At 38.2% G+C, this 25,208-nt stretch overlaps 1 protein-coding gene across 1 annotated transcript in view; it reads right to left on the bottom strand.

The window, feature by feature from the left end:
- Window positions 1-25,208, bottom strand: part of LOC130830306 (A disintegrin and metallopeptidase domain 3-like) — a 99,572-nt gene that overhangs the window by 71,751 nt on the left and 2,613 nt on the right. The window contains exons 3-6 of the mRNA XM_057697474.1: window positions 23,308-23,363; window positions 16,776-16,851; window positions 7,032-7,108; window positions 6,285-6,462 (exon numbers count right to left, since the gene is read on the bottom strand). Of these exons, the coding sequence (XP_057553457.1) occupies window positions 6,285-6,462; window positions 7,032-7,108; window positions 16,776-16,851; window positions 23,308-23,363 (387 nt within the window). The remainder of the gene's footprint in view (window positions 1-6,284; window positions 6,463-7,031; window positions 7,109-16,775; window positions 16,852-23,307; window positions 23,364-25,208) is intronic.

Raw genomic sequence — 25,208 nt, 5'->3', positions numbered from 1 at the left:
TTTCTAGGATATTTGCATCTCCTAATGAATTTGAGAATCTATTTCCATAAAAATATTTTCTGGAATTTTGACTAGGATCGCACTGAATCTATAGATCAATTTGGGGAAAACGAATTATCTCATCTTTCTTTTTTCTTGCGGCTTTGCTAGACGGTGTTAATTAGTCCTGATTGCTTTGATGGAGACTCTAGGATTTTTTGTATAGAATTCGATCACTAAAGAAACAGGGTTATTTTTTCCTTTCAAAAATGTATACCCTTTATAATTATTCTTTTTCCTATTGCACTACCTAAGAAGTCTAGTAAAATGTTGACCGGAAGTACTGAAGGCACACCAACCTTGCATTATTCCTAATCTCGGGGGACGTTTTCTTCAGTTGGGCTATAACAAATATGCCACAGACTAGCTCGCTTAAACCACAAACATGCATTTCTGACATTTCTAGATTTGGAAACTCCAAGATCAAGGCACTAGCAGATGTGATGGCTGGTGACATCACTCTTCCTAGTTTGCAGAGCTCCTCCTATGCTCATGTGATGGACAGCAGATAGTGGGATCCCAGTGCCTCTTCCTTTTTACATTAGACCATTGATCCCATCAAGAGGGCCCCACCTTCATACCTAATCTAACCCTAATTACTTTCCAAAGACGTCACCTCTTAATACCATCGCTTTGAAAGTTAACATTTCAAAATGTGAACTTTGGGGGAACAAAAGCCTGCAGTCCATGACAGGAGCAAAACATTCAAGTCATTTGCATTCTTTATGTTAGCTGTAGATGCCAATAGATGCTTCATTAGATCAAGGAAGTTTTCTATTCCTAGTATGTATTATGAATGTGTACTGAACGTTGCCAAGTGGTGTTTCTGAAACTATTGCTATGATTCTGTGGATTTCTACCTAAATCAGTTAAAGTGATTCAATTCCTGTTTTGCTGTGCTGATTGAACTAATCTTGTCTCAAAGTCCCACACACACTATGGTCTCTTGAAAAAGCAACCATGCTTTGTAGTATGATGGCAACTTGACTGGATAACAAATTGCTGGGATATTGTTTACCCCTTAGAGAAGCCATCTTCTCTCCTCCTTCGTTAGACATCCTGACTCTCTTATAAGCACTGCCTTTGGGCAAAGGCTAATGCCAGGCTGAGTTGTTCCACCTTTGTGGGTGACTTGCTTTGAGGCCAAGATGCCTATAGCATTAGTCATTATTTACTGATAAAGTGCAAAATGTATTATATCTTGGCATCACCAGTTCTCGTAAGGATTTCTTGAAATTTCAAAACTTTCACATTCAGGACTTCTTTATTTCAACAGAGCTTTCTTCTTTAATAAGTTGGAACACTTTGGGTGTGGTTCTATTCATGAATGACAATATTGATTATCCTGAATTTCCACAAGCAATCTTTCACATTCTGTTAGTCAGGGTTGCCAGAGTAACAGAACCGGTAGATTATGTGTGTACATTTACACATTCAATATACTCATTATAATTAGATGTATTACAAGCAAGTGGCTCATATGGTTATGGAGTCTGGCTAGTCTGAAATCGCCAATGGGCTGGAGACCTGGGGAGAGTGGATGCTGCGGTTGCAGTTGGAGGGCTGTTGGCTGGAGAGGCCTGTCTTACTCAGGGGAAGCTCCATCCTTGTCTTATACTCAGGACTTCAACCTCTTGGATGAGGTCTACCCACATTATGGAGGACCACCAGCTTTACACAAACTCCACTGACTCTGCTGTTCATCTTCAAAAACACCCTCACAGAAACACCCAGAAAATCTGACTAACCATCTGGGCACCGTGGCCCAGGGAAGTGGATACATAAAATGAACCGTCACCCACTTTTGGTTTTCTCTGCCATCACTTTTACACCATCGTTTTCTCTACCTCCTTGACCCTGACTATAACATCACCTTGGGGTTTTAGCCCAGTGTCTACTGTGCCATTTACTAGTCCTATTGTCAATGCCTCTCATTTTTCAAAATGGATTTACTTTTCTGACGTTTATTTCTTCAGCACTTCCAGGATCTTTAAAGAGACTGTGGAAGGGTGGACATGTGAGGACTAAAGAACGTGTCTCTGGGGTTGTCTTGTTTAGGTTAGAATTTTAATGTTTTAACTTACTAGAACATTTCCTAGGATAATCATTTAAAGTCTCTAAGTCTGTTTCCTGTCTGAAGAGAGGGATAATGGTCCTCACTCTCAGAATTGTGGGAAGAATTGGAAAGACGGGGTACACCGTAAAGCTCTTAAAATAACAGGTGGCACCTGTGAGGCAGTCTGTGAATATGTAACAACGTCAATGTACTTTCTAAACTTACATTGGATTTTGTATTTTTCTTATATTTTATATTTGTATTCATTCCTATGCCCCATGTTGATTCCCTTTGGATTCTTCTTCTTTCAGAATACATTCACTTCTTACATGTCAGACTTCTGTTGAGCAAATGGTGTGGATAAGTGACTCATACTATGCTTGGTTTGTAAGAAATGGCCACTTATCAAGAATGGTGTTTGGTCCTTCTGCAAGAGAGGAGTAGTCCATGAGAGATACCTGTCCAGGCCCAGCAGTATCAAGGTGGGGATACAGACACTCTTTTCCTTTACTCCTGTGTCTAGATTCAAAAACTAGCGGGGGACACTGTGGGTCCCAAGTTGAAGCTAGAAAGGGAAACAACCAGCACTTTCATCCACCTGGGTCTTCACATGAGCAAAGCACATTTTGTTAAACCACTGACAGTCGGGAATTGATTGCCTCAAAATCTAGTGGGAGCTGACCTGTTAGTGGTTCTCATGAAGAAAACAGTTTGACGACAACAGCTGACAGAGCTGTTCCATCTTTTGATTTGATTGACAGTTCACTCTATTTGACAACTACATCTTATGAATTTGGTTGTGACTGGTAGAAGGCTGGCTTCTACCTTCATTTGAGATGAGATTAGAGTCTCTCTTTTGTTAAAGTGTGGTTTGCTTTATACATTAGGAGGAACATTCACAACAGGGAGGAAAGAAACGGTTTCAGCCAAAGAGTGTCGACTATGTAATTCTGACTGGGTATAGAATTATAGGCAAGAAAGTACTTTGTGTCATTTTAAGCATTTGTTGAATTGCCTTTCAACCTCCAATATTGCTGCTAGGTAATTTCATGCCATTCTGCATCTTGTTTATATATAAGAGACCAGAGTTTTTTAAGTATTGGTCCAGAAATTCTGCTTAAATCATTCTGAGGATTTTTCTTGGATTGTTTTCTGATTTATTCAACACAATTTTCTATGTTTATTTTTACTGGAACTCATACTGTATCACCCATATTGGGTTTTTTTGTTTGTTTTTTGTTTTTTTATAATTTATTTATTTATTTTATTGGCTGTGGTGGGTCTCTTTTTGCTGTGTGCGGGCTTTCTTTAGTTGCGGTGAGTGGGGGCTACTCTTTGTTGTGGTGCGCAGGCTCCTCATTTCCGTGGCTTCTCTTGTTTCAGAGCACGGGCTCTAGGCACGTGGGCTTCAGTAGTTGCAGCACATAGGCTCTATAGTTGTGGCTCACGGGCTCTAAAGCACAGGCTCAATAGTTGTGGTGTACAGGCTTAGTTGCTCCACGGCATGTGGGATCTTCCTGGAGCAGGGATCGAACCTGTGTCCCCTGCATTGGCAGGTGGATTTTCAACCACTGAGCCACCGAGGAAGCCCCACCCATATTGTTATTTTAATTGAATTTATTCTCTTTCAAATTTCTCTGTCATTTTTGTTTATATTTTAGTTTTGTGTGATTTCTGGAAGTTTATCTTGTGAAATTTCTTTTGAGTTTTAACTCAAAAGTATGTATGAAGTTTCCTATATCGTATTCTAATTGCCAGTTAAGGATTCTAAGTCAGCGATCTATCTGCTCTTCAATTTCCATTGTCATTCCTCTTCTCCTGTTCTGTTTCTGTGTGTATGTTTATGCCCTGTTAAAAGCTCCTTTTCACTTTAGCGGGGTTAAGAAAGAGGCAGGGTAAATGCATGTGTCCAGTATGTGTTTGACAGTGAAGCCCTTTATGTATTTTGTTTCTTCTACTTTTCACTGTGTTTATCATGAAGACATTCACCCTGATTCTGAGTTTATTTGTGTTTCCTTTCATAACTATCTCAACATGCCTTAGACATAAGATTTTATTTTTCTCTCTTTCTTTAAAATACCTGTCATATTGAAGATATTCACTTTGTATATCTGTGCCTGTAAAAACTCGAGTGCTTGTGAAAACGTGCTTATCTAAAACTACAGACTTAAGTCTATTGAGTTCAGGGAGAAAAGCAGTTATTTAATTCACAAACACATCACTACCCAGCATTTCCTTTCATTGCTGCAGTGATATCCCTGGCTACTTCTAGGTTCTGAAATTTTAGTCCCTTTTATTTCATTATTGCTTTTTCTTTTGCATCCAAACTTTCCCTAATTAGTTCCAATTCCCTTGCTTCACTCCATTCGAATCTATAGAGAGCAAATATTAATACCAGTAGTTGTGATAGTTATTGATATTTATTGATCACTTATGTTTCTCACATATTATGCAAAGTAATTTTCAGATATAAATTGATTGAATCTTTAAAATATTTGTGTGATGAAGTATTATTTTTATTATTGGGTTTTTACAGATGAGAAAATTTAAACACAGAAAGATCGTAGTCAAATTCTTGGGGCTACAGCCTGACCAACACAATCAAACTTCAAGCTAAGGCAGCTGGAACTGCCGTATCTCTGGTAACTCTGTCTTCTCCAACCCCTCTCTTATTGCTGATTCACTGGAGGGGGATGGCTTCAAGTGCACTGCTATTTTTCTTTCCCAAAGCATGTCTGTCCCTCCATGTTTTCCCACTGCCACAGAAGAGTGACATCCTTGAAAGTTATTCAGTTTACTTCATGTGACAGTGCTCTATTTCAGTTATGAAAATGGTCTTCGATCGTGACCGCTGTTGTACTGCAACACGCAGATGGCATAGGGTTGGGCTCATATCTCAGTTCCATTAAAAATGAAATTTTCATTTCTATATATGATTCTATTTTATCATTTTTATGACTTTCAGAAAGGACAATTTTACTAGTCTGTATTTGTACCGAGAACTTTGGCAAAATAAAAGCATAGTAAAGCAACAGTGAGATGGAGGTCATCAAAAACTAAATTCAAGTTTCATCCGTTAAGATTTTGTTTTGCTTCTCTAAACAGAATATTCAATTTTGATGAGAATACGTGGACAGAGATTCATTTCCTGAACCATTGATGTTGAATCGTAAAGTTGTACAAACACTCTTAAGGAGGAAGTTAGGAAATACGTATCTAAAAAACTTTGGAAATATGCCTTTTCTTAGACACAAGTATTTATAAGAAAAGTTTGAATGCTCAAAAATTTGGTACTTTCGTGCCGTTCATTGCTTGATTAAAGTAAAAATATAAATATGCAAAATATGACAAAATTTTATAAAATACATATTTTAAGTTTGTGTATATGTAAATATGTAAATTTATGTGTATATGAAAAAGCATAAAAGAGTATATATCAAAATAATTGCCCTGGATTTAACAGCATTTCCTCTAGAAAATAGGATTATGGTCAATTCTTATTTTCCTTAGGCATATATTTAACATTTTAATCAACATTAATTAACATTAATTTAAATTAATAACAAAAGTAATATAATTTAACAGTAAGTGAAAATGTGCATTATCCTCTTAATAGCAAAAAGGAAATTTTCAAGAAGCACTTATGATTGGATGATTTTTGTTGTTGTTAAATAAATCTTCTTTTATAAATCAACCTTTATAACTAGATACAGTAAAAGAATTGGAATAAACACCCGAACGTTCTAAGAGTACTATGTCTAGAAAATGAGATCTGGGACAATTTCTTGCCTCTTTTCTACTTTTACATTTTCTACAAAATAACACTTTTTTACAAAGAAAAAAATCCATTGTACAAACTGTTGACAAAGTAATCATCAGCTAATGTGAGTACCATTATCTTTTTAGGGTACAAATTCAATAAGACTGCAACTCGGCATGTATGCATAAACGTATTTGTAATTAGGAAAATGTTAGAATTCTGATTTCTAAATTATGCATTTGTATCTATTACCTTTTCTAAATTTTATATGACTAAATAAAAATATATTCAAAATAAGTACCTTAGAAGAGAAGGTTTTACTATAATCAACGTCTGTTTAAATTAGTTTTCCAAATGTAACAAATTTCAATGTAAATATATTTATCAAAAGTTGGACAAAAGAAGATCCAGTAAAAGGGGCTTACTTACTGCTGATTTCACAAGAATTTTGTAGGACTGATGTGCCAATTGGGTTGTAGAATAATTTTCTGCTATGGGGGAAAAATCAATTTTATTATCCTTTATCTGATAAAGCATGTGTTCATATGTAGCTGAAGATTCCAATGGTTCAATTCCGTAACTGACATTCTCCAACTGCAATAATCCCCTGAATATTTAAATACAGAAAAACAAAATTAAAAACATAGATTTCTCAACAATAAACGTAATAAATGAATATTAAATGAAAACATTATAGAGAAATTTGATAGTGGCCTTTGTCATCTAATATCTAAGAATCATCCCATTTTACTTGGATTAATATAATCATAACTCCTATTCTCCCCAAAATGATTTTTCCTATATTTCTAAGTTTTTGATAAACAACTTTCTGATCCACATCTTCTCATTCTCAGGCACATTTCTTAAACCCAATTCTGTACCTTCTTCTACCTATTATAGAATTTAGGAGTCATCACAGATGTAGTGTGGCTCAGTAATGGGGATATTTCTCATACTAGTGGCAGCTTTTTCTGAACAAATTTTACAACTGCAACCCTGGGAGAGACACCAAGCAAACAGGGAAAATGGTAAGACAAGCAGGCAAAGACAGAAGATCAGCAGAAAAATAACGAAAGTTTCTGTTTTCTTTGCCTCCATCATACCATTTGAGAAGTTGCTAAAATTAAAAGAGTACACAAGACTACGATCATGTACAATTCTGAAATATGCCATTACCTGAGTCCGGAGCAGGTTCTGAGTGTCACAACTGAATTTGCAATCTCTGTGGCATATCCTTGATAAAAGCAATGGCCCTACGCAGGAGGATAGAAAGACGCACTCGTTATGATTAGAACACAAAGCATTTGGTTTCATCCTTACTTCCTGGACACATCAACCATTCAGACTGAGCCATTCCATAACATTATTCACCAGATATTCCACTTCCTTGTTATCTACCTAAAATCTGTTCCACTTGACCTGCTTCTGTCCATAAATACTCACAACTCCTCCTATCCGCCCCCAAATGATCACTGCTACAATTATAAGTTTCTGACAAACAACTTTCTGACCCAAATCTTGTCCTCCTCAGCCCCATTTCTTGAATATGTAAGTCTATAAAAGCTACCTCAATGTAATCAACAGCATTAATTTGACTTCCACTGTGAACGTTCACTTGTTTTTTCTCAGTTAGCCCAAAATATCTTCACTGACATTTCCTCACTATGTTCTCTCTAATCTCACCATGTTGATCATCGTTGGCTGAAACTCTCCTCTCAATGGATTTCCACAACATGAGTCTTCCCAGGTTCTCCCCTGATGTTTTCTTTCAGTGAGTGTTCCCTTCTCTTCCCTGAGATATCGAGTGATACCTAGAATGAGTCCTGTTCCTCTGTTAATCCTGGGCTTTGAAAACATTAGTATCATCCCGCTCTCTCGTATGAAGGTGTTTATACGTCATTAGTGCCCAGGCATAAGCTCCATCAGTGACCATTCACTCGTCTCAATACTAGGCTTACCTCCTGTCTCCCAGCCATTGACAGCGGCAGCGCATACCCTGCTCCACGCCAGGCAGTAGCTCCAGTCACTTCTGCCTGCACTAGTGGAAGGCAGCTGCACCAGCAAACTATGCCACAAGCCTTCATGAAGACGTCGGATGCAAACCAGGTCCCAACCCTTCACCCAGCAGAAAAGAGCATCTCAGTTTCTGCAGCTCTTGGCCTTGCGCCAAATAAGAGAAACGGATCCTCGTGAGATAATTTGTAACATCCACCAATCTAAGCAGCAAAAGTGACTGAGATAAAAATGTTCCTCACTCAGGGGCACCAGCACAGACAGAGGGAGAAGCATACACATATCCACTGGCTAGAAAACTGCCAGAGATGCTCTCTCTCCCATGAGTCCTTCATCACCCAACACCACCAAGCACTACAAGGTGGCCCAGGACAGAGCCTTTCGCTGCTGTGGGCTGCACTGGCAGAGATCAGTGAGCCTCAGCAAAGCCAGAAAAATGAAGCACAACAGAATAATTTCAAAAGCCCCAGGAAAGCTGAATGGTCACTAGAGCAACAGGCCACACTAAATCTGAATTTAAACTGGCTGACTGACTTCAACAATAGAAGATTTCAATGAATAGGATACAAGAGAAAACTACCCACTATACCAGGAACCAAGAATATCCCAACAAAATGAGAGAAGACAACCAGATGCTGCCAATATTGAGAGGAGCTCCATGTTGCAACTATGGGATGGGTTTTAAAGCAGCTGTGATAATACTGGTTCAGTGAACAATTTAAAACTATCCTGAAACAACAGAAAGAACAGAAAATCTCAGAAAAGAAATAGAAACCATTAAAGAGAACAAATAAAAATACTACAACTGAACATTATAATAAACAGAACAACAAAACAGCCCATAATGAACAGGCTTAAAAGTACAGTGGAAACGACAAGGGATAGAATCAATGAACTTGAGACAGATCAATAGGATTAGCTCAATGTATAAAACACAGTTCCAGCTCATTTTATGAAGCCAGCATTACTCTGATAGAAAAGCCACATCAAAACAAAAGTATGAGCTGACATCCCTCATGCATATAGATGGAAAAGTTCTCAACAAACTATTAGTAAACAAAATCCAATGTAATCTAGCAACTTAAAATGACCATATACCATGAGCAAGTTAAATTACTCTTGCAATGCAAGAATGGCTCAACATTCAAAAATCAACGTGGTAAAGCACATTAACAGGACAAAGAGTCAAAATCACATGATCCTCTCAACATACACAGAGAAAGAATTTGTCACATTTCAGCAGCTATCATAAGAAAAACTCTCAGCAAACTGGGAATAGAATGCCGTCAGCAGCCCATAATAAAGGCTGTATATGAGAAGCTCACAGCTACCATCATGGTTAACAGTGAAACCTGAAAGCCTTTCCTCTAAGGTCAGGAACAATGCAAGGACACCCACCCTCCCCAATTCTATTCAAGCTAGGATGGGAAGTTATACCTAGAGCAATTAGACAAAGAAAGTGAAAAAAATAAAAAGGCATCCCAACTGGAAAAAAGGAAATAAAAATGTCTTTGTTTGCAGATGACATGATCTCATAGATAGCAAAACCTAAAGACTCCACAAAATACCTCACACTTTCAGAACTAACGACAAGCTCCATAATGTTGCAGAATATATACTCAACATTCAAAAATTAGTTGCATTTCTCTACTTACAGAGAAATATGGTACGAAAAAGGAAATTAAGAAAACAATTCCATTTACAAGATCAAACACACAAAATACCTACAAATTTACCTAAGGATGTGAGAAACTTGTACTCTGGAAACTACAAAGTGCTGAGGAAAGAAATTAGATAAGACAAAAAGAAGACATACAGGTGGCCAACAGGTATGCCACTAGCTATCAGAAAAATGCAAATTAACAACAGATGGTTAATTTTCTAAGATATCACCTCACAACTGTTAGGATGGCTATTATCATATGAACAATGACAAAGACTGATGATGAGCATGTAGAGAAACTGGGACTGTCGTACACTGCCACTGGAATAGAATATGAAACAGTTGCTATAGAATATCATAAAAACGAAAAATACAACTTCCCTGTGACCCAGCAATGCCACTTCTGGGTAGTTGCACCAAAGAACTGAAATCAGGTGCTCAAGGAGGTATTGACGACCACTATGCTTATTGCATCACTATCCACAAGAGCCAATGTGAATAAAACCTAAGGGCCATCCACAGAAGAGTGGATAAAGAAAATGTGGTTGTATATATTTTACAGAATACAACACAGCTTTAAAAACAGAAGTTATGCAATATGTGACAACATGATCCACCTTGAGGACCTTATGATAAGTGAAATAGACCCATCACGGAAAGACAGATACTGCACGACTCTATTTATATGAAGTCCCGAAAATAGTCAAATGCATTCCACCCAAAAGTGGAATGATATTTGCCAGGGCCTTGGGCAGCGGGAAATGAGGAGGTACTATTTAATGGGCATAAGCTTTCAGTTAAGCAAGATGAATAAGCTCCAGGACCTTCGATGAAACATAGCAGTGTCCACAGTAATGTAATGTATCCTTAAAATTTGTTAGGAGAGTACAACTCACATGAAATATTTTTATCACAAGAGACATCATGATAAATTAAAAACAATAAAAATATCTTCAAAGAAACCAGAGAGTATGTCACATAACCTATAGAGGAACACCAATTTGAATGACAGTAGATTTCTCAACTGAAGTCATGAAGTCTCAAAGGAAATACAAGAGCAATTCTCAAATGTTCACACAAAAAGTCCTGTCAAACAAGAATTCTACACCTGGCAACTTTATCCTTTAAGAATGAAGGAATAAGAGAGACTTTCTCAGACAGAAGAAAACTAACAGATTTAGACCACAGCACACATTCCGTAAATAATGGCAAAATGATACTCCAAGAAACAAAGGGAATACATCACAAAAAGGCTTGAGTAGTCTTAAAGCATTGGCACAAATAGAACAGTTTAAAATAAGGTTAACCATAATGAACTATCTTTTCCCTCATAAGTTTCCTAACTCATATTTGGCAGTTGAAACAGTCACACAATATCATGTGATGCCTGACATATGGAGAGGAATATTTGAGCAAATAGAGTTACAAAGTATAGAGGATAAGGTATCCTAAATGGAAGTGGGGTTTCAGTATTTCAGGTGAAGAAGTAAAGAGGCCACAAGAGTAGGCTAAGTTCTAGATGTACATTCTAACACCTCAAGGAGAAGCTAAGAAAAGTATAACAAGGAAAATGTATTAACATACTATAAATAAATATGATGTAATCTCTAAAATGTTCAAGAAATCCAAATAAGGAAACAAGAGAAGAAAAAAGGAATGAGAAGCACAGAAAAAAGGAAAAAGAAAGAAAACAATTTCATACCAGACAAAGCCCTAACACATCAATAATTACTTTAAATGTAAACACTCTAAAAGCACCACATAAAATACTGAGTCCCAAGGCACATGGAGTACAGGAAAACAAAAAACAAAAAAACACAACAACAAAAACCAACAAAAACCCAGCACACCTCATAACCCAACTATATAGTCTCTAAAAGAAATTCACTTCAAACATACATTTTTTCAGATTCCAATCATTTGTTTTATTTAATTTTTATTTTATATTGGATTATAGTTGATTTACAATGTTGTGCTAGTTTCAGGTGTACACCAAAGTACTTCAGTTACAAACATGAATTTATAGGTAGATTGAAACTAAAAGCATGGAAGATACATCATGCAAATATTCATAAAAATCATATCAGAGAAAGTGCACTTAATTGCAAAGAAATCTGAAAGGGACAAAGAGAGTCCCTACATAATCATAAAAGGATCCACTTATCAAGAAGACAAAACTGGCACAACAGTGTAAAGAAATTATACTAAAATAAAGAGCTTGGAAAAAAACAAAGAAGACAGAGCAATCCTACATGTATAGGCATCAAACAACAGAACTTCAAAATATGTGAAGCAAACCCTGGTGCAGCAGAAAGAGAAAGACAAAAACCACAACAGTAAAGGACGAATGCAGCACACTCCAATTGGTTATTGATAGTACTAGACCGAAAATCAGCAAAATGTAGACTTGAACGGCAGCATCAATTGACCCAATCTCCATGATGTTTATGGACCACTCCACCCAGGAACAAAAGAATACACATTTTTTTTTCAAGCATCCAAGGATATTCACCTAGAAACACAATACACTAGATCATGAGGCAAACCTTCACAAATTAAAGTCAAATGGAAATGATACAAGGCATATGGCCTAACCAAAACAAAATCACACTAAAATTTAACAGACAGACAACAAAGGAAAAAGAGTACCTCCAAATACTTGTATATTAAACAACACATTTAAAAAACATCACATCAAACAGGAAGACTTAAAGGAAATTTAAGAAATACCTGTATCTCTTATTAACACGAAACACACCATATAGTCGTGAGATACAATGAAAGCAGTGTTGAGAGGGAAGTTTTAGTATTAAAATGCTTACGATAGGAAAAGGAATGGTCACGTATTGATAATATGGGTTTTCTTCTCAACAACTTAGAAAAAGAAGGGCAAAGGAAACCCAAAGCAAGCTAAAATAAGAAAGAAAAGAGTAAGAACAAAACACTATGAAGTTGAAAATAAGAAGACAGTAAAGAAACTCAAATCAAGAAAAAGCTAGTTCTTTGATGTGTGCAATAAATTGAACACTCTCTAACAAGACTGACAAAGTTCAGAAGAGAGGAGTCATAAATCATCAATTTCTGAAATGAACCCGCACATCACTGAAGCGCCTATAGTCATTAAAAGGATCACAGGGACTATCACAAAACTACCTGCAGAAACACCACTGAGATGAAATAGACCAATTACTTACGAAACCACAAACCACCAAAGCCATACATATGAAACACATAAACAAAATATTTGTATAACTATTAAATACTTTGAATTGGCAGTTTAAAAGCTCCCACATACACACACACACACAAAATCCTCAGGCCCGGTGATTTCCCTGGAGAATTTTACCAGACATCTTAAGCACTAACAAGTAGTTTATACAATGTCTTCCAGAGAAACAAAAGAGGAGGTAATCCTTCTCAGTGGATGTGATGAGGCTAGCATCACTCTAATCCAAAAATTAGACCAAGTCAATACAAAAAAAGAAAATCATACCTCAATATTTCTCATGAACTTTGACCAAAAAAATCCTCAAGAAATGCTTAGCAAATCAGACGCAGGCATGCATAAAATAATCATACACCAAGACCAACTTGTGGGTTTTCGATGTACAAAAGGTATTTTCCAGGTACTGTTTCCATATCTGAGAGTCAGGCAAGGCATCCACTACATGGACAGGCTGACAAAGAAAGATCATGTGATCATATCAACTAACGCAGAAAAGGCATCTGATCCAATGAAATACACACCCCTTCAAAGGGCAGAAAAACAAAGTCACAAATTCTTAGCAATGGAGAAAAAGTGAATTTCCTCAACTTTATAAACAGTGTATTAAAAAGAAAAGGCCCTACATGGAACATTATCCTTAGTGGTGAATGACTGAATACTGTATCCCTACAATTTGGAAAATTGTGAGGATGTCTGCCCTCGGTATGGTTATTTGACAGGGTACCGGTAGTTGTAGCAGGCACATAAGGTAAAGCAAAGGGGTAAAAAGTACATAGAGTGAAAAAGAAGAAAAGCCAAGTCCATAGCTGTAAAAGACCTGACTATGGAGAAATTCTCAAGGAATCTATGAGGAAAAAGAACCAAAAAACCAAAAAAAAAAAACACTCATGGAATTAACACGTGACTTCATCAAGTTGTAAGGACACCAGATCAACACAAACAAATAAGTTGTATTTCTAGTTAACAACAAATACATGTAAACTGAAATTAAAATATGATACCGTTGACAATTGCTCCAGGAAACTGAAATACTTTGGTATAGTCCTAAAAACAGATGCACAGGATCTGAAAGCTAAAATTATAAATGCTAATAAACAACACTTACAAAAAGACCAAACAAATGGAGATTCGAACTGCATTCACAGATTGAAAGGATCAAGAGAATAAAGATATCCATTCTCCCCGATGCATCTCCAGGTTTAACGGTGTCCATTACAATGCCAGCAAGGTTGTCTGCACTCATAGGGTAGCTGAGTCTAAACTTTATATGGCAAAGAAAAATATCTAGAACAGTACAACAATCTTGCAGAGGAAGAATAAAGCGGGAGGGATCGCTGTAGTCTATATAAATGGTGAATAAGCAGGAAAACTGCGCAAGACGGCAGGATACTGGCAGACGGACAGACACGTGCAAGCACTGCACGGAATCAAAAACCCAGAACTATACCCACATAAATATGCCCGCTCCCCCAACTTCTTGACAAAGATGCAAGAGCAACTCAGTGCAGAAGAACAGCCCTTTCTAGAAACGGTTCTGGAACAATTCCACATCTGTGGTAAAGTGAGTGAAGCTTGATCCAAATCATCTCATGTGAACACAGCATGAAATGTAAATAAAACTATAACACTTTCAGGGCAGAAAAACACACAGATTCCTCGGGAACCCTAGGGCCACACAGATTTCTCAGGTTCAATAGCCAAACTACCATTCGTAAAGAAAAAGCTGATAAATTAACTCTCATCAAAATGAAAAATCTCTGATCGATCAGAGTTCTTATGTTGAGGATGAAGGGACACATTACAGACTGGGAGCATCTATCTGCAAACCACATATCTGGCAAAGGACTTGTAATCAGAAGAAACTCCTCAAAGGTCAGTCCTGAAAATCCAACCAGTCCAACTAGAAAACGGGCAAAAGACAGTAACAGATATTTCACAAAAGGTGACAAAGAAGCACATGAAACGACAGTCAACATCATTAGTCATCAGAGACATGCAAGTCAAAATTCCATGATATAAATTACACATCTATCACAATGGCTAAAATAAAATTGTAAATTTAAATAGCAAACAATGGCAAGCATGCAGATACTCTTTTCTCTCTTCTTCGTTGCCAGCAGAAAGTTAAAGTGGTAGAGCCACTCTGGACAAAAGATGGGTAATTTCTGTCAAAAATAAAATACATACTCACCATATGATCTGGCAATGATATTCCTGGGTGTGTAGCCCAGAGAAATAAAAATTCACACACACACAACAAACCGTACATGAATGTTCACAGAAGCATTTTTGTCAATCACTTCAAGATTGAAAAGAGCCAAAATCCCTCTCAACTGGTGAAGTGTGAGAAAAACTAAACCAGGTGTTTCTTTGTGGGAAAGTGGTTGTTGAGGAATTCAATGCATTAAAGTAGATTTCATGTGATTGATATTTTCTTTTACTCCTCTCTCAATCTTGATAAGTTGTACATTTCAAGCAAGCTGTCCATTTCAACTAACTCAAATTTATTGGCACAAAGTGCTCATAATAATCCAAGATATCACTTTATTTTCTGTCTGACTAATAATATCGCCGAATATTGGTGGAATTTGTTTCTCATTTAGATAACTCATACTGGGGTTATTAATTTTATTATTCTTTTAACTAACTAAATTCAGAGGTTTAATTTTTCCATTCTTTCTTCTTTTTCTATCTTATACATTTCTGAACCTACTGCATTGTTTCCTTCCTATACTGTGTTTTAAGCCTTTATAGAATATCATAGTTTGCATTGGAAGGCAATTAATTTAATGGTAACCCTCCAAGATCCTCTCCACGCTGGCTTTTAGGCTTTGAGGTGGGCAAAGGGGGGTGATAAAGAGTGCCTCTTACTCTAGAGCTTGATCTTTCCTCCAAAGACTTAGCCTTTCTGTCTCAGCTGAATGCCTGGGGTTTTAGCAAGGTCACTCTACACTGCCTGGGCTGAAAATCCACCATCTCCCAATGCTGTTTCATTGGTAATATGAACACCATGTCTCTCTGGACCCTTTAGTAGAGTCTTCCCCACCACGTACGCAGTCTAGGCCTCAGTCAGGGGAAAAAGGTCAACTGCCTCCCCTGAAAAATCAGACATCGATACACAGGCCTTCTTCATCTCTGGTCCTGTGTCCCGCAAGTGCCAGCTGCTTCAGCAGCCCTAACTCTTAAAATACAAATTTTTGAAGAGTCTTGTGGTTCCCCTCTTGTCCTACAGTTAAGGACTTATTCCCCGTCAGAGGGCCAAGTTCAACGTGAGACTCACCTTCCATGATTTACTTCTGTCAGAGAATTCCTAAGTTTTTAAACTAGCAAATGTCTGAAAGCAAGTTTCGCATGGATTTTGTCCTGCTTTGTACTACGTGTAGATGGTGAGAAACACAAATGTTGTAGCAGTTGCCATATTTTACATTTAATTCTCTCTCAATTGCAGCACAGCAACAGAATCGGACCAATCACTTACAGTGGCCTCTTCCCCATCATCTATTCTGGCAAAACACAGATCTTAGACTAAAGCTAACTTTCTCACATACTTTTAAGCATTTCTTGACTCTTACCTGAATTGGGGGATAGAATTCAAATTCCTGTGTTTTTCATGGACACCTACTCAGATTCAGTACCCCAAATGCTTCTGCAACTTCACTTGCCTCTGCTCTTTCTGTAAAGTGGTTTCCACTGGTCCCTCCACTGCTCAGGTGCTCTGGTACCTCCACCAAAACATCTCCCAGTGATTAGTGGCTTCTTGGGTCCTTTTGCCCCACAGACTCTTACTACGACTTCCACAGAGTGCAAATAACTTTTCGGGTAAGTGATCCTGGACATCCAAACTGTACAAGTTGTCATTCTATTCTGGATGCTTTCAGAGCAACTGCCACGTTATGTGCGGGTTTGCCATCTACCCGTGTGCCCAGTAACTTGGCCCAGTGTAAAGCATTCTTATTCCCACCAATGGCACCTTCACCACATAAAAATAAAAATCTACGCAACAGAAAGTAAAACTCACCTTTACAAATGAAGACTCTGGATACAACGTCCCTGACTTGTATGAATATACCACGAAGTGAGAGTCTAAAAATGACCTAGTTCAACCAAAATAATAATATTTCACTGTAATAAGAGCATTAATAAAAGTAACTTCCAGTCATGAAATGAAACAAATTTACTTTCCATTTTATAAGCTCAAATATGCACAAATTACATGGGCTCCTCTCTTCCTTATCTAGCTTTCTTTTCTGATCACATATTACGGACACAAGACATAACAAGGACCAGGGTGACCAGATTCCAGTGCGGGCACTGGAATGACACACACTGATGTCTAGTAAAATCCAGGACTTCCAGATTCCCACAGCAAAGTTTTCTTTTATAGATTCACCCGAAACTACATCTCATGGCGTAAATCTCTTAGTTGAAATTTGCTAATGAGTAGCCATGGATTTCAGATAAAAACGGAAAAATACATGCTTATTCCACTAGCTTCTGTTCATGAAGGGGTGCTGTGTTAAAAAAGCAACCTCCAAATTCCCAGTGCCTGAAAACGACAATGAATGCTCTTCACAAGGTCACTGCAGGTTCAGCTCCACACTGCCTTCCTTCTGGAATCTAGGAAAAGCCATGGTCCCTCCAAGGACCATGCTTTTCTCCTGGCAGAAGGACAGAAGCTGTAGAAGCACACAATAGATCTTAAAGCCGGTGTTTAAAAGCGGGACTCTAGTCTTCTGCTCAAATTTCATCAGTGAACTTATGTCTGCAGACAAACGTGATATAAACAGGGCATGGAACACTCATCTTCTCACAGGGAGGATGGGCATTATAATGGAACAATGTAACCTCGTTATTTACTGCACGGATGACACAGGCTGGGACCAGGGACCTGGGACTCTTCACTGCAGTGCTTGCCCTGGACAAATGTCTCCTCCAGCAGCAGAAGACAAAGAATCTACACGGGACTACAAATAACTGCAGGCATGAGCAGTCTGGTCACTGTGAACACTGAGACGCAAAGGGGACATAAGCCGACTGCCACTTCTGAGGTGCCACGGTCCCTGTACACAGCACCACTAGGCGAGTGGGCAGACCCCCAATCCGCCCCTAACCCTGACCCCATGTGAGGAACCAGAGAGTGAACAAGGCAGCCTGTCACTTGACTTTGCTCCCTCCTGCTGCAGCACACGTCTCACCAAAGCCTTCTCTGAAGTCCTTCTCTGGCCACTTAATTTCTCTGGATTAGAGAGTCCAAGGACCGTAGTGCATGACAGGCACACTGGGATTGCTCATGGATTCTAAGTATCAAGAAACGCTGGAAGGCCAGAATGGGAGTGAAACTAGAGCGTTAACAGAGTACTTTTCTCACCACTACTTTTCTTTTCATGTCTCCTTTATTTCCTCTCATTCTTTTTGAAAAAAATTTTAGTGAAGTATAGTTGATTTGCAGTGTTGTGTTAGTTTCAGGTGTACAGCAAAGTGATTCAGCTATATGTAGATGTGTATACACACACACATAGATATATTCTCTTTCAGACTCTTTTATCATACTAAGCAAAGGAAGTTGGACAGGGAAAGACAAATATCCTAGGATATTGGCGGAACATACATGGGATCGAAAAAATGATAGAAATGAACTCGTTTACAAAACAGAAACAGACTCACAGACATAGAAAACAAACTTATGGTTGCCGAACGGGAAAGGGGGGAGGGATACATTAGGGGTGTGGGATAAACAAATACACACCACTATACGTGAAATAGATAAACAACAAGGACCTACTGTATAGCACAGCGACCTATATTCAATACCCTGTAACTATCGATTTCCTCTTATGCTTGAAAACGTCTCCTTTCCTTCAAGTCAAATAACAAAACTAGAGAGTTCCCCAGAGAAAACCTGATATTTGTCACTTTACATTCCACATACATTCAAGTAAAAACCCTGAACAGCCTGGGTCAGCTTAGGTGCAAGCATCTAGCACACGAATCCTGGAACAAGGTCACAGCCACATTTTAATAACTGCAAGCATTCAAATGGAGGTGGGGGAAGCGGGAATCCAGGAGTCGTTCCCAGGAAAAGGAAATTAGAGGTAAAAACCTTCACAGATATTTGACTAGCATTGTTAAAAGGGTAAAACTTTAGTTTGCAAGTTCATTTGTCTTGGGCACTTTTCAAAAGCATACTTGTGGCTTCTATAGGAAGCAACGAAACAGTCTGCCTTCATCAGTGGCATAACGAAAATGCACATGAGCACGGACAGGAAAACAAGGTCCAATGACAGGAAAATGAACAATAATAAAAAGGTAAAAGTTAAAAGTTAGTTCCTAATGAAGCAGCATTGATGGACACAAATAGTCTTAATTTCAAGAAAACTTCCTAAGCGTTCAAAGGAGATCATTCCAAAAAAGAAAAGACACTCTGAGAGTGAAATATATGACAGTTCATATTAAAGAATTCAATAAATGCATCAAAGAGAATTTGCTTACTGCGAACAGAATTACAGGCCTAGCTGATAGAGGACAAATGCTGGTAAAATACACATCAAAAAAAAAAAAAAAGATCTGATCACTGTTATACAAAAAACTATGTTATGGAGCACAGAGACACAAGACCCAGGATGAAAGCACTGATTTCCCATAGAAGGATAAAGTGTGTAGGGACTGGAAATTCAAATGAGAAATTAAGGGACTTGGGACATATCAGGGAGTATTAGTGTCAAACATACGCTCACCCACACACAGAAAACATACTGGAAAACTCACTAAACACAGACCATGTCAAATGCCAAAAGTTTATAGAAAAGAAATATGAGTCACAAATTCTACACATTGCCAAATTGTTATTTAATTATGAGAACAAAAGAGACCTCTGCATACATGCACCGATTCAGGAAGCATGCCGTCTGCATAGTCCACCTTAAGGAAATAATCTGAAATCACTCTAAGTAAACAATACCCGAGTCAGCATAAAGCCGCAATAAAAAGAAAAAAGGAAAAAAGAAGCTTTGAAAGAAGTTGGAAAATGCAATACTGTTCCTAAAGAAGTTGAAAGCAGTGGATTTACAGCTTAGATGGAAAAAGAATTATAAAAAATACTACAGGAATGTAATGCTATCAATTCAGGATCTGAGAGACACATGAGAGGAAGCTGAGAGCCTAGGAGAGAAAATATGAAAGTGATGACTACATGGAAATTTCATTTTTATAGCAATAAATCCCAAAAGCAAAGGAAGAAGGCAATCTATAGTCTAGGTGGCATAACTGCAACATGTAGAGGACAGAAAGCGTTAATCTACAGAAAACCAAACTTCCTACCAACTGATCACGCAACAAAACCCAGAAACACAGAAAGATAAAGTCATAGATTGAAAATAAAGAACTCAAAACAAATGAATAAAAATTAACCCCACCCCACCCCCGCCAAAGGGCCCCTACAAAATCTCAGGAGAAGCAAGTCAATGAGAATGGTCAGTAACACTGGAAAAGACGTGTTATTAATCACCAGTGAAGTGCATATTTAAGCAACAATAAAACAGCATTTCTTATCCACTACTGGACAAAAATGAGTGAAGATACTCATTTTGTCGAGAATGTAGAGAACAAAAATACTTTTTAAACTATTGGCACAAGTAAAAATTGCTTGTGAGACTTTTGAAGAAAAAACTGGCACTTGAGAATTATCTTATTTATAACCCATCATTTCTCTGGGGCCCAGGAAGTCACGGACAAGGATGTCCACAAGAGAGCTGTCCTTGCCGTAAACATGGGAGGATACATAATTCGTGAGATATATCCATTCGATGGCTACATATGCACTTTAAAATACAAACCCATTTTGCACACATCAATATGAATGAATCTCGACAAATAATATTGTGCCAAATGTTGCATAATAAAATAATCAGTATCTATTGCTCACACTTTGGGGTTATGTGTCGGTAGCCGTGGCAGCTCTGCTCAGTGTGGCCGGGCTTGCTCAGTGGTACAGGACTCAGCTGAATGTTGGCTGAAGGAGGGATGAATAGAGCACCTTGGCTGTATCCACACGTGTTTAATTGTCCAGCAAGCTAAGCCCGAGCGTATTCTCACGGGGATGACAGACAGACCAGATGGAAAGCAGAAAAGCTCAAGAGCTCTTTCACGTCTCTATTGGAGTCAAGTCAGCCAACCTGTCTCTGGCCAAAGGAAGTGACATAGCCCCAAACTGGGTTCGCAACTTGCCAGGCCCCCAAACTAAATGAAAATGGGGGGCCTCTTGTTCAAAAGGACTGAGAATCTCAGGACAGCATCAGAGCAGCATGAACGCAGGAGGGGAAATGTGTATACATACAGCTGATTCACTGTGTCGTACAGCAGAAATGAACACAATCTTGTAAAGCAATTATAGTCCAACACAGATGTTAGTTAATTAATTAATTTCAAAAAAAAATACAAGAGGAGCATGAATCCCAGCACAAGGCCCTTCTACACTCGGGCTCTTCACACCCGTGAAGACTGAGTGTGAGTGTGAGGCGGTCCTTGAGTTGTATACACTCCACCTCTTGATGAGAGGAATCCAAAGTCATAGGGCAAAAAGGGAAGGTACCGGCAAAGGCAAAGAATTGGGGTCGCTTTTGTGACTCCCCTTATTAAGGTCCACCCTTACCTACCCTTCAGATCCACCAGAACAAATTATATAATGGAATATACACTATTGTGCCATTTATGTATATTTAAAGGAATCATTAAAATATTATGATTTTTATTGGTCTTTAGACACACGGATGAACGATGCTGAAAATATGGCAGAAGAAAATGTGTCAGTACCGTAACTGCAATTAGCCATTGGGAATGAGAGGACTGAAGCGGTCTGGGAGTGGGAATAATAGATTTCATCATTATGGCCGTGACCCCTTTTTTGTTTAAATATGTAGGCAAAATGCTTACATGTGCCTCATTCATGGTAAGACCTTAGTTGTTTGTATTATTCTCAGAACTTTCCTTTTCACTTTATCATGCATAGAAAAAATCCAATATAAACAACAGCGAGCTAATATACACTATGGACTTCGGGTGATCAAGAATGACGTGTCATGTAGGATCATCAGTTACAACAAGCACATCACTGCCGGGGAATGCTGATGCTGCAGGAAGCTGTGCATGGGTGGGGGCTGGGGAGACACGGGAAATCTCCGTGCTTTCCACGCGATGCTGCTGGGAACTTAAAACTGCTCCAAAAAGTAACGTATACTGACATGATGGTAAACAATAAGAGGAAAACTACGTGAATGGGCAAACCACATACAGGAAAAGGCAAGTAGCCAATAAGTAAGTAGAGACATCATTTAGGGAAATACACCCTGACGTTAAGAGGAGACACAATATTTTGGCACATCACGCCTGCTTTTGGAAACCTAAACTGCTGCTGTCTTAGAATGTAACTGGCAACAGCTCTGAAAATCCGTACATGCTGTAAGATGCAAGGAATAAAGAAGGCCTACCTTAGAAGTCGTTGTGAAACGTAATCAGTTACTGCAGGCTTAGAAATACGCCTGGAATCTGGTACGTGCTCAGGAAAGGTCAGTTAACATTGTTGTTTCCATTATTAGGATTCTTAGCAGCGTGAGTCAAAAATAATCCACACGCTGCCTGTAGCATTTACAAAAGTTTTAATATAGCTGGAGTGCGGATAATTTTTGACTCACCCTCGTACTATTATCGGCACTCATCCTTCCTGATCCAGGAGCCCATTTATTGATATCAAGTCTATGAAACAAAATCTCTATTATATACGAGTACACAGATAAAGATGTTACTGTCAGACTCTGTAGTGACCATCCCTGGAAATAACCTTATTACCCATCAATATTACATACTATGGGGTCTCATCTATTAAAACTGAGTGAAAATATATACATGGAGCAAGAAAATAAGTGCCATTATTAAACAGGACCTGACCCTTGCACAATGCTGTTTCTATTGGTGAAAAACAAAAACACAAACACACACACACACAAAAAACCCTTTTGGGTAGGTTTCTATATGTTTTATTTCAGGTAAAGATGTAATTTAAAATAGAAAATCATGGAATGATACACACAGGGTATTGATAGTGGTTTCCTCACAGAGTGAACGTAGAAAACTGCAGAGATTAAAAATGTATACTGTAGCAAAATGAGGCAAAACTAGTGTAATATCAAGTAAAGGGCTTAAGATCACATAGATATGTAAAATGACATGAAACAAAATTGATCATGGACAGATAAAAGTATCTGCCAAATAGTTGCAGTGGTAATTATACCTTAAGGAGTTACACAAAATGATTTTCATGTATCTGATCTACTTTAATATTTGTAGCATTAGATTACAGTTGAGTTTGAAGATTAGATTTAAAATCTAAAGATAAAGACTCAAAATTCTAGTCTGACATGAATCACCAAGAAGACTTAACATTTTATCTTCATGCTCTGGAATATTTAGGCTCTAAATTTAGGCTCAACTTAAGGTAGCCATTGTAAAAGTTTTGAGAAACTAAAAATAACTGTATGAAAAGAAGAATGGCCACTTACTGTTTTTCAAGGTGGAAAGTGTATGTTTTCCTGTCAATTTTGATGGCATAGGTGACCTACGGCAAAGAAGACAAAGAAAATGGTATGATTAGATATGTCAAATCCTTAAGAGTCAAAAGCCCTAATTTTGTAAAACAGATGTACTCTTTCATATAAACATGGATGGTATCAGGAGTGTATCCAAATTATATATGGGTGTATAAATATTTTATAGATATACATAATTAGAGTTACAGTTATCTTTCTTCAGTCTTGGAATGTGTGACAGAATTAATTCTAATCGATCTTACATGCAATCTAGGAATCTAAATCTATTTCAAAAGTAAGAGCATGAGGGACTTCCCTTGGTGGCGCACTGGTTAAGAATCTGCCTGCCAATGCAGGGGACACGGGATCGAGTGCTGTGCGGGGAAGAGCCCACATGCCACAGAGCAACGAAGACCATGCGCCACAACTGCTGAGCCTGTGCTCTAGAGCCCAAGAGTCACAACTATGGAGCCTGTGTGCTGCAACTACTGAAGCCCGCACACCCAGAGCCGGTGCTCCGCAGCAAGAGAAGCCACCGCAATGAGGAGTCTGCCCAGCACAAGGAAGAGCAGCCCCCACTCACCGCAACTAGAAAAAGCCCACGCATAGCAAAGAAGACCCAACTCAGCCAATAAATCAATAAATAAATAAATTTATTTTGAAAGAAAGTAAGAGCATGAGTCATTAGCATTTACAAATCATAATCAAATTTTAACTTCTAGTGGTTACATTTAGAAATGCTGAGTAACTTTTGAAGAAACTTGAATTTTATTATCTTTTCCTACTTTGCCTTTTTCCAAGGCAAATAAATGGAAAATTAAACAATACAAAGCAAGTACCCTTTTAAGATTAAGCGAAAATTAAAATCTGATGTTCACCTAACGGCACCACTAAGAAAGTGAAAAGGCAATTCCTACACTAAAAATGACATTTGCAATGCACGTCCAACTGGCGAGTCCACATCCTTGGATGCATCATTTCTAACAGTACCTCCTTTCCTTCTCCTGTGCCTTCTCCTTAGTCTATTTCACCAAAAGTTCTGTTTTATATTCTCAGAAGTCAACCTTTCACATCATGAATCTGGGCTACTTCAGCTTAATTTGGTCTTACATCGGTTCTACTTCTTAAATTAAGCAGCATCTTTAAGAATCTTAAGGTTATAATTATTTTTCTAACAGCAAAATCTCAACTATTTGTTTGGTCACTTGTTTAATTATCTGTGCTTATGCGTTATGCTCCTATACCATCTTCAGAGTGTGATCAATTTTTTCTCTGTCATTTCTTCATTCTCGTTCGTGGTTGATTCTTTAACATCCATTATGATTTGTGATTTCTCCTTCAACCCGGGAATCTTGTAGAAGTATATTTTTACATGTCCAAATACATTTTTCAGTCTTTTTCTTACTGTTTAACCTAACTGTATCCTTCCCAGATAATGAGTTCTGTTCTATCTGTATTTGCTTCTCATTTATTCATTTATTTTCCTTACTGTGCTCAATTTTGTTGAATGACGCTGTACATTCTCGAAAAGTATGAGAACTGGTCTTGAGAAGCATTATATACAGCAGAGACAGAGCACAAGGGTAGCTTGACTAGAAAAGCTCTATCTGTTTCTGGGCACACCTGCAAGTCTGGGTGTTTCTGACGCTTGCCTAAGACAAGGGCAGTGAGACTTATTATATTATGTACTGTTTGGACCTCAAAACTCCCCTGGCCAAGGTTAGCCTCTGCTGGGTTTCCCTAACTAGTTTGAAAAGGCTGGCTGGGCTACTTCAAATGTCACTGAAAGCTTTGTGATCTCACAGGGAGCTAACTCATTGTGGATGCTTCCTGGATTCCTGGTATTTGCCTGAATTCCCTTTGTCTTGCTGCAC

Source organism: Hippopotamus amphibius, chromosome 10 (genome assembly GCF_030028045.1).
Source record: "Hippopotamus amphibius kiboko isolate mHipAmp2 chromosome 10, mHipAmp2.hap2, whole genome shotgun sequence".
NCBI classification, from domain to species: Eukaryota; Metazoa; Chordata; class Mammalia; order Artiodactyla; family Hippopotamidae; genus Hippopotamus; species Hippopotamus amphibius.
Note: the sequence above shows the minus strand (reverse complement) of the source record. Positions and strands in the feature narration are given on the sequence as shown.